The sequence below is a fragment of the Drosophila subobscura genome, chromosome A (genome assembly GCF_008121235.1).
Source record: "Drosophila subobscura isolate 14011-0131.10 chromosome A, UCBerk_Dsub_1.0, whole genome shotgun sequence".
Classification (NCBI taxonomy): Eukaryota; Metazoa; Arthropoda; class Insecta; order Diptera; family Drosophilidae; genus Drosophila; species Drosophila subobscura.
Genome location: NC_048530.1, coordinates 22,364,261 through 22,376,371, shown reverse-complemented (window position 1 = coordinate 22,376,371; position 12,111 = coordinate 22,364,261). Strand labels below are relative to the sequence as shown.

The 12,111-nt window shown below is 50.2% G+C and overlaps 4 protein-coding genes across 6 annotated transcripts in view; 2 read left to right on the top strand and 2 right to left on the bottom strand.

Annotated features, from left to right (window-relative positions):
• The window catches only part of LOC117903628 (flotillin-2), an 87,266-nt gene that overhangs the window by 9,827 nt on the left and 65,328 nt on the right, over nucleotides 1–12,111 (top strand). The gene's annotated exons all lie outside the window — the stretch shown is intronic.
• On the bottom strand, nucleotides 986–3,072 carry LOC117903590 (glucose dehydrogenase [FAD, quinone]). The gene has a single exon (XM_034815815.1). The coding sequence runs from the start codon at nucleotides 2,946–2,948 to the stop codon at nucleotides 1,077–1,079; it is 1,872 nt and encodes a 623-aa protein (XP_034671706.1). The 5' UTR covers nucleotides 2,949–3,072; the 3' UTR covers nucleotides 986–1,076.
• On the bottom strand, nucleotides 4,283–6,208 carry LOC117903581 (glucose dehydrogenase [FAD, quinone]). Its single transcript, XM_034815804.1, has one exon. It carries the CDS (start codon nucleotides 6,178–6,180, stop codon nucleotides 4,309–4,311), a length of 1,872 nt encoding a protein of 623 aa, XP_034671695.1. The 5' UTR covers nucleotides 6,181–6,208; the 3' UTR covers nucleotides 4,283–4,308.
• Nucleotides 9,296–10,193, top strand: LOC117903661. The gene is made up of 2 exons (XM_034815986.1): nucleotides 9,296–9,395; nucleotides 9,461–10,193. Exon 2 carries the CDS (start codon nucleotides 9,465–9,467, stop codon nucleotides 10,140–10,142), a length of 678 nt encoding a protein of 225 aa, XP_034671877.1. The 5' UTR covers nucleotides 9,296–9,395; nucleotides 9,461–9,464; the 3' UTR covers nucleotides 10,143–10,193.

The following is a 12,111-nucleotide window of genomic DNA, read 5'->3' as shown; positions in this document are numbered from 1 at the left end:
AGGAACGGGCTCGAAGTCGAAAGTGCAGAGGAGCAGGGAAGAGAAGTCCAGAAAGGAGAGCAAAACAAAGATTGGAGCTGCTCTCTGCATACAGAAATTTGTGCATATTCTGCCTCAAGAAAAGGTTCAGCAATTGTTGAATATTTCTTTTGAAATTAGAAGCTTAAATGCAGCAAAGTATCATCTAAAAAATATCTCAAAAATATGTTTAGGGAGTTCAACCTAAAGAAACTTCATTCTTAAAGCATTTGCAATCGTAACTTATAATTTCTCTTGCCAGAAAAAGCCTTGCCAAACATTTGTTGCACTTTCTGGGAGTCAAATGTGTTCAGGAAAATCTCCAAAAAGATTTCTAGCTAAGATTTCTGATCAAAAATGCAGATTTAAATCACTTAAGAATCGATTTAGCTGGCAGCCAGCGATCGTTGAGCTTTTCAGCGTTGAGCTTTCAGTTGAGCTTTGAGCAAACATAAAACTTTTGCATACTTTTCGGTGGCAAATTGTTCTCAATTTGTGACTGATTTATGGACAGACGCTAACCCCCCCCCGTGGGGCATGCAAACTTGAGGTCAAATCAATGCAAATTAAGCCAAAAAAAAAATGCCAAACAAAAGAGAAACAAAAAGCCATAAAAACAAGACCACAAAAATCATTTCCGCAACAATAAAAGATATCAAAAAGAGACAAAAAAAAAGACATGCTAACAATTTATTAGCATGAAAATGGGCAAAAACAAAAGGCACTGAAATCCAATCAAAAGAATGAGCGTCCAATGTCAATGTCAGCGCTGCCAAAAAAAAGATAAATAATGGAAACCGAATTGATGTTAAACTTAGACAAAGATTTATTTGTGTTGCTTAGGGGGCTAGACTTAGATTAGAATCAGTTCAGGCTGGAGAGGGGAATTTCTTAGCTAAAACTTAAAGCTGAAGCCGCCGCTTGCACCTGGCCAATGGATGGAGAGACTTGAGAGGCAAAAAGTTGGGCGAAGACTTTGGCTGTGTGCAAGGAACCGGGCTTGGACCTGATCAAACTTTGGGCTGGGATGATGGGACGATGGAGTGTCGCTGGCCGAATCACTGAATGAAGCCGTGGTCCTGCTTGATCATGTCGGCTGCCTTCTCGGCGATCATGAAGACGGGCCCGTTGGGATGGCCGGACATGATCTCGGGCATGATGCTGGCATCGGCGACGCGCAGATTGCGAATGCCGTGGACCCGCAGGCGGGCGTCGACGACGGCGGCGCGGTCGGACTTGGGACCCATCTTGGCGGTGCCCGAGTAGTGGTAGATGGTGAAGGTGAAGTGGCGGACATAGCAGGCCCAGTAGGCCCAGCTCTTGTAGGGATGCTGCTTGCAGGTGGGGATCTTGCGCTCCCACAGCTGCGCATCGATGGCCTTCATGCCGCGCTGCTCCATCAGGCTGACGGCCTTGAGGAGGCCGCGCACCGAGATGTCCACGTCGTACGGATGGGCAAAGTAATTGGCATGGATGAGGGGATACTTGAGGGGGTCGCTGCTCTTGAGCATGATGCGGCCGCGGCTCTTGGGGCGCAGTATCATCGGGAAGATCATGAACGCGTTCAGCGACTTGTCCTCGATCTCCGCGAACAGCGCATCGTAGATGGACTTCTTCAGGCCGAAGGCGCGCGAAATGGCCGGGTTCGAGGACATGGAGCCGCCCACCAGGAACAGCTCAATGTCCGGCCAGCCATCCTCGTCGCGCTCATGGTCCAGGTCCCAGAAGGCAATGGCCTCGCAGCCGCCCGGCGATCCGTACGGGCCCTCCATGCGATTGAATCGATTGATCAGCGTCGGATCGGCAAAGTCCTCGAACTTCAGCGACGTGGCATTCGTGGTGAACGTCACCGCGGGAGCCGTATGATCCTGCAGGTTGTAGCCCACCGCCAGATCGGCGATCGGCTTGATGCCCACCTCCCGCAGGTGCTTGGCCGGCCCCACGCCCGACAGCATCAGCAGCTGGGGCGTGTTGATGGCGCCCGCGGAGACGATCACCTCCCGACGGGCGAGCACCTTCTGGACACGGCCCTCCGTCTGCACCATGACGCCGTAGGCCGTCTTCGTTTGCGGATCGATCAGCACCTTGGTCACCAGCGCGTTCTTCTTCACGTGCAGATTGGAGCGCCTGCCCTTGAGGGGGTAGAGGTAGGCGCGGTTGGAGCTCCAGCGCGTGGAGTTGCGGGTGGTGGTGTGCAGGAAGGCGACGCCGTTCTGGATGCGGCCGTTGTAGTCGCGATACTTGAGGCCATCCTGCTGGGCGGCCTCGACGAACGCCTCCGAGATCTTGGAGCGCCAGTTGACGTAGCTGACCTTGACGGGGCCGTTGCGGCCGACGTAGTCCTCCTCGGCATCGGGCACGCTGCTGCCCTCGTACTTCTTGAAGTAGGGCAGAACGTCCTTGTAGCTCCAGCCGGGGTTGCCCAGCGCCTGCCAGCGGTCGTAGTCGCGCCGGTTGCCCCGCGTGTACATCATGTAGTTGAGCACGGAGCTGCCGCCCATCACCTTGCCGCGCGGCCAGTTGCAGCGATTGTTGTTCATGGCGAGGCAGGCGTGGTCCGAGGGCTGGGTGCGGTACTTCCAGTTCATCTCGCCCAGCTGCAGGAAGTGCGCCACAATGGGCACGTCCATGACGAGTCGCTCGGGCCCGCCGGCCTCCAGCAGCAGCACCTTCCACTCGGGGTTCTCGGAGAGGCGGGCGGCCAGGGCACAGCCCGCAGTGCCGGCGCCCACCACAATGAAGTCGTACTCGGTGTCCAGCACGAGGCCGTTGTCGTAGTTCTCCAGCTCGACGTCCGCCTGTCCGCGGCGCAGGAAGTTGATTGTCTCGAACAGGACATTGTTCTCCTGGGCGGACGCCAGCGACACCAGGCAGCAGGCAGACGCCAGTGCCAGTGCCAGTGCCAGTCCCAGTCTAAGTTGCAGACTCATTCTTCTACTGCCTCCACTTGTGGCACTTCAAATGATACAAAAAAAACACAACAAAAACAAACACAAACTCCAAAGAGAACTTCTCAGACACACAAATTGTAGTCGCGGTCGCGCAGTGTTCTTGGTCGCGTCTTGCCCAAGCGGATTCGGAACTAGTAATGCTGCCAAACGCTCTGGCCAAGTTCAATTTAATATTAAATTTAAGCGCCGCGCCGAGCCGCGCCGAGCCGCTCGTGTCTGGTTGCGAATCTCTCGGCTGCAGCGTTCGGCTACAGCAGCCGGCACGGCACACACACACGAGCGCAGGCCGATGGCCAAGAATCTTCACAAAAGTTATTGGTGGACTGGGGGACTGGTGGACTGGTCCGTGGGCACGTTCGCAGCACCCGAAGCAGAAACTGAAAGCTCAATAGATGCCGAGCGCTGACATTGACTTGGCTCTTGGCTCTTGGCTGTGCACCCAAAATGCGGAAGCAGACATTAAAGGGCCCTCCCATGGCTTCGTCTTGCTTGGAGCATCGTCATCCTCTCTTCACCCCATCGATTGATGTAATTAACATGCGGCCGTTCTTTATGGGGAAACCTGTCGTTGGAGCAACCAAAACCCGCTCCCATTCAAAGGTCTCAGCGCTGTTGTTCTAACCCAGAAAGAATTCAGAATGAACGAGTGATTATGGATGATTTTTAGGCACTCAAATGTGTCGAATGACTTGCAATCAACTTTGCATAAAGACAACCAAATAGTCATGATTGCTGTACCATTGGAAACTGCTGCCCTTCGGTTCTACGTTGATGACAAATGTCAGCGATCAATTCATTGTTTATTGTTCATAATTACGACTAAATCTTTGGCGCTCTAGGAGCAACCCATGTGAAGATTATCCTTTGATGAATCATCGAGAAAATATTACAAACGAGAAGGGACGTGTGAGACGCTTCTTGCGCGTCGCAACTCTTAAGCCCGGTACTCAGTCAGCGTACACCTGTCCTTATTCTTTTTACGAATTTCACATTTGACATTTTACATTTGTTCTACATTTGTCATCTACATCTACATCTCTTTTTTCGCTAGCTCTTTTCGTTGTCCCCATTTACCCCTCGAGTACCGGGTACCAAAATCGATCTTCCCTCATTGAAGATCATTCTTAAATTGAATGAAATCTGCTCCGCCAGAGGGCGCATGCTGCAAGACGGCAGAGAGCGTTACTTTTGTTCATTTTGGCTCTAGTAATGATCCGATCTGATTCATATTTGACCATCTGTTGGTGAGAGTTATTTTCTACGCTACTGCGCTTCTTTTTTGTACATGTTCCGTGCTGATGGTAGACTTAGTGGACAAAGTCCACTGCCCTGTTCCCTTCTAAATATAATTATAATCCTGCTTGATCATGTCGGCAGCCTTTTCGGCTATCAAGTAGACGGGCCCGTTGGGATGTCCCGATATCAGATGGGGCATGATGCTGGCATCGGCCACGCGCAGATTGCGAATGCCATGGACCCGCAGGCGGGCGTCGACGACGGCCGCTGGATCGGAGCGCGGACCCATCTTGGCGGTGCCCGAGTAGTGGTAGATGGTGAAGGTGAAGTGGCGGGCGTGGCAGGCCCAGTAGTCGCTGCTGCGCCACGCCAGGTGGCTGCAGCCGGGCAGACGCTTCTCCAGCAGCCGGGCACCGATGGCGCGGAAGGCGGGCTGCTCCAGCAGCCGGACAGCCTGCTCGATGCCGCGCACCGTGATGTTGAGGTCGTAGGGATGCGAGAGGTAATTGGCGTAGATTCGCGGGTGCTCCTGGGCGCTGCGGCTGCGCAGCTTGATGCGCCCGCGGCTCTTGGCGCGCAGGATCATGGGAAAGATGAGGAAGCCGTTGGCGTTGCTGCGCTCCAGATCGCCGAACATGTCCTCGTAGAGATCGGCCCTCAGGCCCAATGCCAGGCGCAGGGCCACGTTCGTCTGCAGCCCGCCGCCCACCACAAAGATCTCCATGTCCGCCCAGCCCTGCGGGTTCTGCGGATCATCCAGCGCGTAGAACGAAATGGCCTCCACACCGCCGGGCGTGCGCAGCGGCCCCCGACCCCGAAACAGGTCCCCCAGCGCCTGGACGCTGAACATCTCCTGGATCTGCAGCGAGCTGGCATTGCACAGAATGCTCACCGCCGGCGCTATGTGGTCCTGCAGGTTGAAGCCCACCGCCAGGTCTGCGATCGGCTTGATGCCCACCTCCCGCAGGTGCTTGGCCGGCCCCACGCCCGACAGCATCAGCAGCTGGGGCGTGTTGATGGCGCCCGCGGAGACGATCACCTCCCGACGGGCGAGCACCTTCTGGACACGGCCCTCCGTCTGCACCACGACGCCGTAGGCCGTCTTCGTTTGCGGATCGATCAGCACCTTGGTCACCAGCGCGTTCTTCTTCACGTGCAGATTGGAGCGCCTGCCCTTGAGGGGGTAGAGGTAGGCGCGGTTGGAGCTCCAGCGCGTCTCGTTGTAGACGTTCGCCTGCAGGTAGGAGACGCGCAGCTGCGTCTCTCCGTTGTAGTCGCCGCGCGGCAGGCCCGCCTGCTCGGAGGCAGCCACAAAGGCGTCGGCGATGCGGGTGCGCGGCTCCGTGTAGCTGATCTTGACGGGGCCCTGGCGGCCGGGCCGCGTGGGGCCCGTGTCTGCGTCCGGTATGTGCGAGGCCTCGTACTTCCGGAAATACGGCAGCAAGTCCTCGTAGCCCCAGCCGGGATTGCCCAGCTGCGCCCAGCGGTCGTAGTCCCGCCTGCTGCCCCGCGTGTACATCATGTAGTTGAGCACGGAGCTGCCGCCCATCACCTTGCCGCGCGGCCAGTTGCAGCGATTGTTGTTCATGGCCAGGCAGTAGCTGGCGGACGGCTCCGTGCGGTACTTCCAGTTCATCTCGCCCAGCTGCAGGAAGTGCGCCGCGATGGGTATGTCCATGGCGTAGCTCTCGGCACCGCCGGCCTCCAGCAGCAGCACCTTCCACTTGGGATTCTCGGAGAGGCGGGCGGCCAGGGCACAGCCCGCAGTGCCGGCGCCCACCACAATGAAGTCGTACTTGGGCAGCAGCTTGTGGCCGTTGTCGAGTGCCTCCAGGTCCAGCTGCGCCTGTCCGCGGCGCATGAACTCCAGCATGTCGAACATGCTGTTGTCGTAGTAGCTCTGCTCAGCCGCCTGCAGGCACAGGAGGGCTGCCAGGCACAGGCCGAGCGCAGTTAGGGATCTTCCAGCAGTCATGGGAGTCAGCCGGACACTCGCGATTCCCGCAATCGACTGGCACTTGGCAGCGTGGGGAGACTGCTGCCAGCAGCAGCTCGAGTTGACAATTATAGCTCTTGGATCGGAACTGTCTGGCCGATGAGCATCAATTATTTCCCTGCCCTGCCCCGCCCCACCCATGTTCATTCGATCTAATCATTAATCGCCTCTGAGGGCCCAGGAATTATCCGAGACAATCACAGATCGCAGGCATTCACGATTAGTGGAGCCCAAAGTCTATTCGAATTACACAAAATGTCCAACCAACAACAGGTCTCCGTATTGATTTTTCACGCTCGAATTAAGGTCTATTCTTAGAAGGGGAAATACTTACTGCCGAAGCAACACAATGGAGGGTGGAAGGTTCAACAGTTCCTGGCTATTGGCCGATTATTTCTAATCGTTTATTTACTTGCACAAATCTGTGCGAGAAAATGCATCAGAATATCCAAGAAAAAGGCATTGCCTTGAGCCAAATTCAGAGCACGACTGCAAGTGCATAGAAATCGATGAGTTAACAAATGAAATCACGAAAAACATTGCTAAAAGTTGCTAATTTAATCATTTATTTGCTGTATTGCTGCATCAAATGTAATGGAAACGATGCAGGAACAAGCGAAAAATGTAAATGCAGTTGACGTGATGTTCAGCTTCAGGAATGTCTCAAATAACTGAAGTAAATGTCGCATTTAGACTGGAACAAATATATTCAAATGAACACTCGATTGAAACTGGCAAAATACAAAGAAAAACACACCCACACATCGCGTAAATATTTCTTTAATTAAAAAAAATTCTCTTTGATTTTCAATTTAAATGATTTAAACACATTTTTTGCTCCTATTAAATCTTTGCATGAAACACTTAAAAATATTTAGCAAATATTCAAAATTTTAGGAAAAAAATTTGATTAAAAAGTGAATATATTAACTTAAATGTGAAATATATTTTTTATATATATGAAAAATATTTTTTATGAATATTATATTATTAAATATTATTATAATATTATTATAAAATATTTTTTATAAACATCAAGAATTTTTTTTTATATAAAATTAAAAAAAAAAAAAAATTTTTTTGTACAATCTTTATTTTTATTGCTAAAAAGTTTTAATTCGAAAAAATATTATAATTTCTTTTTTTTTCTCTGGGTATTTCCTGTTTAGAATCGTAACCATAAATACAGAAAACTTTCATCAAAACGATAAAAAAAAAAAACAAAATTTCCTCAAAGGGAATATAAAAATCTGAAATAATTTTCGCAAGGAACCAAGAACTTTTCGAATGCAACAAACGTAAATTTAGAAAATGAACCAACAATTCTTACTAATTACGTTTACACGCTGGAAAATGGATTATTTTCAAAGAAAAACAAAAGTGAAGCTGGTTGATTGATGAAGGGCCAACCCAATGAATGTTCGTTGCAGTGTTCCGTTTGATAAATTACAAGTTGGAGATTTGTGTTCAATCACCAAAGCCATTGGAACTGCCTCCCCATGATTGCAATTAAATTCGTGAATGGCTGAATGGGCGTCGGAGGTGGCCGGGCCTGGCCTGGCTTGGCTGCTCATAGTATTGTTTTGCCTGCCGCATTGTCTAGCGAATAATTTTATAATTATTTCCGCTTGCATGTGAACAATTCATGGCTTAGAATACGCCACAGAATAAGCATCGTGGAGCCTGAGCGAAACTTTGCCTTTGAGAAAACGAGCGAAAAGCTGGCCCGGTCGAGCGCAACCATACGACAAACTGCTGCCACTACGAAGAGTAGTACAACCACTAAAACAACTACTACAACTCGTAAAAGAAAACAGCGCAAAGTAAAACAACAAGAAATAAAATTAAGATGATGCTTAATGATTTTTTGATGTGTTCTCCGCCCCAAATGAGATGTATGGCCAGCCGAAGGACAGTGGCTCTGTGGCCGGCTACTCTTCCTCTCCAGGGAGTTCGATCCAAGCAGATCATTCAGCATACCAATGAGGCACAGGCACAGGCACAGGCACAGAACCTTTTTGAGCCTCAAGGACGGCCAAGAATCAGAACCAGAATCGCTGACATTCAAGCACCTTTTGTTGGCCACAAACTTCGGAGTCAGGGCTCTTGGCTCTTGGCTCACCAACAGTTGGCATCAAATTTCGCAATTTGCCTGCAATTCGGGCCTCAAGTTCGTCAAGCTGCCTGCTTCTAGTGGCTGCAGCGCTGCACTAACGGCAATTAAAGTGTGGCTTTTAAGGCTTTTTTACACACACACACACACACACCATCAATGGGTATTTGCGGCTCTGTGGCTTGGCAAGTCAAGAATTTATTCAAAAAGTCGTTGTCTTTGACCGAGTTTTTCGGAAAATCAGCTTTTGTTTCGTTTGGTTTTTGCTCTCCCTCTCCCTCTACCCCTCCCTCTCTCTTTTATTTTTGGCAAAACTGCGGCTAGTGTGTGGCTTCTATTTTTGGGCCTCGACTTTGTGTGCGACACATGGTTTTTTTTTGCTTGGCCCATCTGTGTCCCTGGCATTCAGTGCGAGCTGAAGATTCAATCGAATTTTATTGAACAATCGAAAGATGAACGATTCCGCAGCTGCGCGTGGAGAGTCCACTCGTTTAGGGGAACATTTGTGCAGCAAACAGATGCTGATTGCAGCTGCCTGGCTGCTCGCTTAACGACTGGCACACACAATCGACTCAAATCGATAAAAACTGGACATAAAACGCCTCGAATTATTGCCATTAGTTTCAATCATCGTGACGAGGCATTCTGCACACAAATTTGCATTTGAATCGCACATTCTAGAGACCCAACTGCTCTTCCCCGAAAAAAAGACGAACCAAACCTGTTGTTCCAGTCTAGTTACATTTTGGGGCTGGGTTTTTAACCGGCCAAATACTAAAGCAAATATTTTGGAATAATATTTTCCATGGCCGCAGACAGGGGATACCCAAAGCAAACGAAAAGAGACATCCCACTCGAGGGTTCGAAGCAGTGTGTACCCTCAGAAATGTCTCAGAAATGTGATCAAAAACCACACACACAGCAGGCCAGCATGGAAACGTTCAGATTCATATTTTTAGAACCGAATCTCTGTCAGATTTACCGAGCTGTCGAGCAAATCGAAGCGGCAGCTGACTGAACAGCAAACAAAAAAATAGCTCAAAATTATCTATCAAGCAAAAGCAATAGCAAAATAATTGTTGTGAGTAAAATGTGAAGGAAACAGCGAGTAAAATGGAGTAAAATCCAAACCCCGTAAACCCGCAGCTCCATGTCCGGACCGAATACGAAGCGGCAGCTGCGCGGAGCCATCAAGGCAGCCAATGCCGGTCCTCAGTCCAGCGATGTGGCTCCAGTGGATCCTGACGATGAGCCCAGCACCTCGCGGCAGGCCCAGCAGGAGGAGGAAGGATTGCGGCTGCAATCGAAGCCTGTGAATGCCGTCGAATCGGGTGAGACGCAGACGCTACCCAAGCCGAGCATCGAGTACCATGTGCAGCAGGGCGAGAGCTCGGACGAGAGCGGCCATCGGCTGGATGAAGACTGCGGCTGGAATCCCGGCGAGCTGGCGGATCTGGACAGCAAACGGATGAACCTATGCAGCACTCGCTCCGACGAGGTGAGCTACTGGTCTGGCGATGAGCAGGTCATGCCCTTGGACTCGATCTTTCTGATGGCTCCCATACCCAAACGGGAGAGCTTCTGCAGTGCTCTGATGCGCAGCCTCAGCGACTGGACGATGCGCATTTTCGCCGGCTTTGGGCTGACACACCAGCAGGCATCTTCGGCCTGGTACAAACACTGCTGGGACACACCCGGCGCCGACTACAGAGGCCACACCATATTGGATCTGTGCAGCATCAACGACACGAACGACATCTCCGGACCCCAAGCCAGCTCCACACTCGTTGGCGAGAGCAGCACCACGATGACCGCTCTTCAAGACTAATCCCAAAACACTCCTTTCGCATCTATATTTATCTCCATAAACTCCAATAACTCATTGAGGATCTGCACTTGTTCCGTTGTCATTTGCAGTGCCATCTGCTGGCGCTTGACCGTGATCTCCCTGCCATCCGACTATCAACCATCCATCATCACTCAACACGATCTCTCTTTGTGCGGTGCGGATCGGTGCGCAACTTCCGCCGTTTGTTGGGGCTTCAAATCAAATAATTGCACACTTTAATGTGCTTTAATGTGCTGAGCAAACAATCAGTAATGTTATCCGCCTGAGCATTTGTCTATGTAGCCATTGGTTTTGTGTCTGCATCTCTGCAAAATGTTATTCAACTTCTTTGGTTGCTGTTTCTGTGCTGCTTTGTCATGTCAATCATCCCCATCGATGTGCTGCGGCTCAGTAATTGATTCATTTCCTACCGTAAAACATTCCAATCAATCGCACAATAGCCAAACATTTGGGGGAGATAATTGAATGGACTTCAGCGACACCATAATTGTAATTGTTTATTTTCGTTTGGAACTGATTTGGTGTGAATCGTTCGTTGTTCCCTCGCACTTCTGGGAGCTGCTGGCTAGCTTGGGCAAACAATTATTCGAGCGATTCGTTCATGTAGTGAACAGGAACGAAAATGTATTTGAAACATGTTTGATTCGGAAGCGAACTCGGAAGTTCTTTCATTTCTATTTGTCGCAAAGCTGTATTCCACTTCCGAGCTATCAATATTTGTAGACACTTTTCATTAAGAATCCACGCAGCTTGGATATTATGTAAATGAATGATTCCATCAGAACCACAAAGCCAAGCAGCTTGGGCACCCAATTCTGAATGGGAAATCTCCCGTCAAGGTCTCGCGATAGAAGTTCTTGTGTTGTGTGTGTTGGAATGGAAATTGGAACTTGTTTGAGTCTCTCGTGTAACCACTGCCCAGTGTTCAGGTTCAGCGGGTAAATGGGTCAGGCGGTGCCTAATCACGGTCCAGGGTCTCCGACCGGTTACATTTGCAGCGATTGAACTTCCGCTGGTTGTAAGAATGTTTCCCCTCATAAATATTTACACTGTAATCCGTTGAAATGTGCTTGAGAATTCCGTGAAATGGGAAATGTGTGACCCAACCCAGCCCAAAGCCAATTAATTAATACATTTTTGTCTCTTGCTCTCCCTTGCAGGTGAGTGGCGCGGCGTGTCTGCGGTATGCAAATGCCGAAGTGAACACCAAAGCGTATCCACGATCCAAAGATCAAGTTCATTGGGTCTGGGTCAACCGCTTGCTTGGGCCCGGGACATGGCAACGATTGTCTAACGGACAACAAGTTGATTGACCTCTAACTGGAACGGTAACACCATCTACCATACACGGAAGTCGCTTGCCAGCCGAACGAAACTTCCGTTGGTCATTGACACAGTTTCCTTTCCTTTCCTTTTCTTTCAGCATTTTTCGTCATTTGTTTCGATCTTTGGAGTTTTTCGCACCTGAATTTTTGCATATGGCTTGCTTCTTTTTATTGCGCTTTTGGCCACGAAACGTGGACCCACAGTTAGGGCAAATGCTCTGCAGTGCAGCACGAGTATCTGGTGTAGACCTCGAGATGCTCGAACGGATGCTGCGATGCTCGGTTGGGGGCGTGTCGTAGGCAATGTGCGGACGAGAATCAATTAAAAACAGGTCGAAAGCCACCAGGGAAAGCTGCCTCGACTGGCAGCTGCTCTGTGTTCGATCAGCTGAAGGCAAAGGAGCGGACTGCCCATCATACCCGCTGATCGTGGCGTCTGTTTTGGGTCTCAGTGCAGGCCTTGAACTTGCCTCCACTCCGTTCAGTCCATTAAAATGTGTGAATTGTGGGCTCGTGTTTTCTGTTGTTGTTCAAGCATCTTGGACATTTACATTAATTAGCCATAAACTCAGATTTTTGAGTTAAAATTTGTGTTTTTTGTTGGTTTTTTGGCGCCTCAATTA

Coding starts and splice junctions, on each gene's coding strand:
- LOC117903590 (XM_034815815.1), bottom strand. CDS start 2,948: ATGAGTCTGCAACTTAGACTGGGACTGGCACTGGCACTGGCACTGGCG.
- LOC117903581 (XM_034815804.1), bottom strand. CDS start 6,180: ATGACTGCTGGAAGATCCCTAACTGCGCTCGGCCTGTGCCTGGCAGCC.
- LOC117903661 (XM_034815986.1), top strand. CDS start 9,465: ATGTCCGGACCGAATACGAAGCGGCAGCTGCGCGGAGCCATCAAGGCA.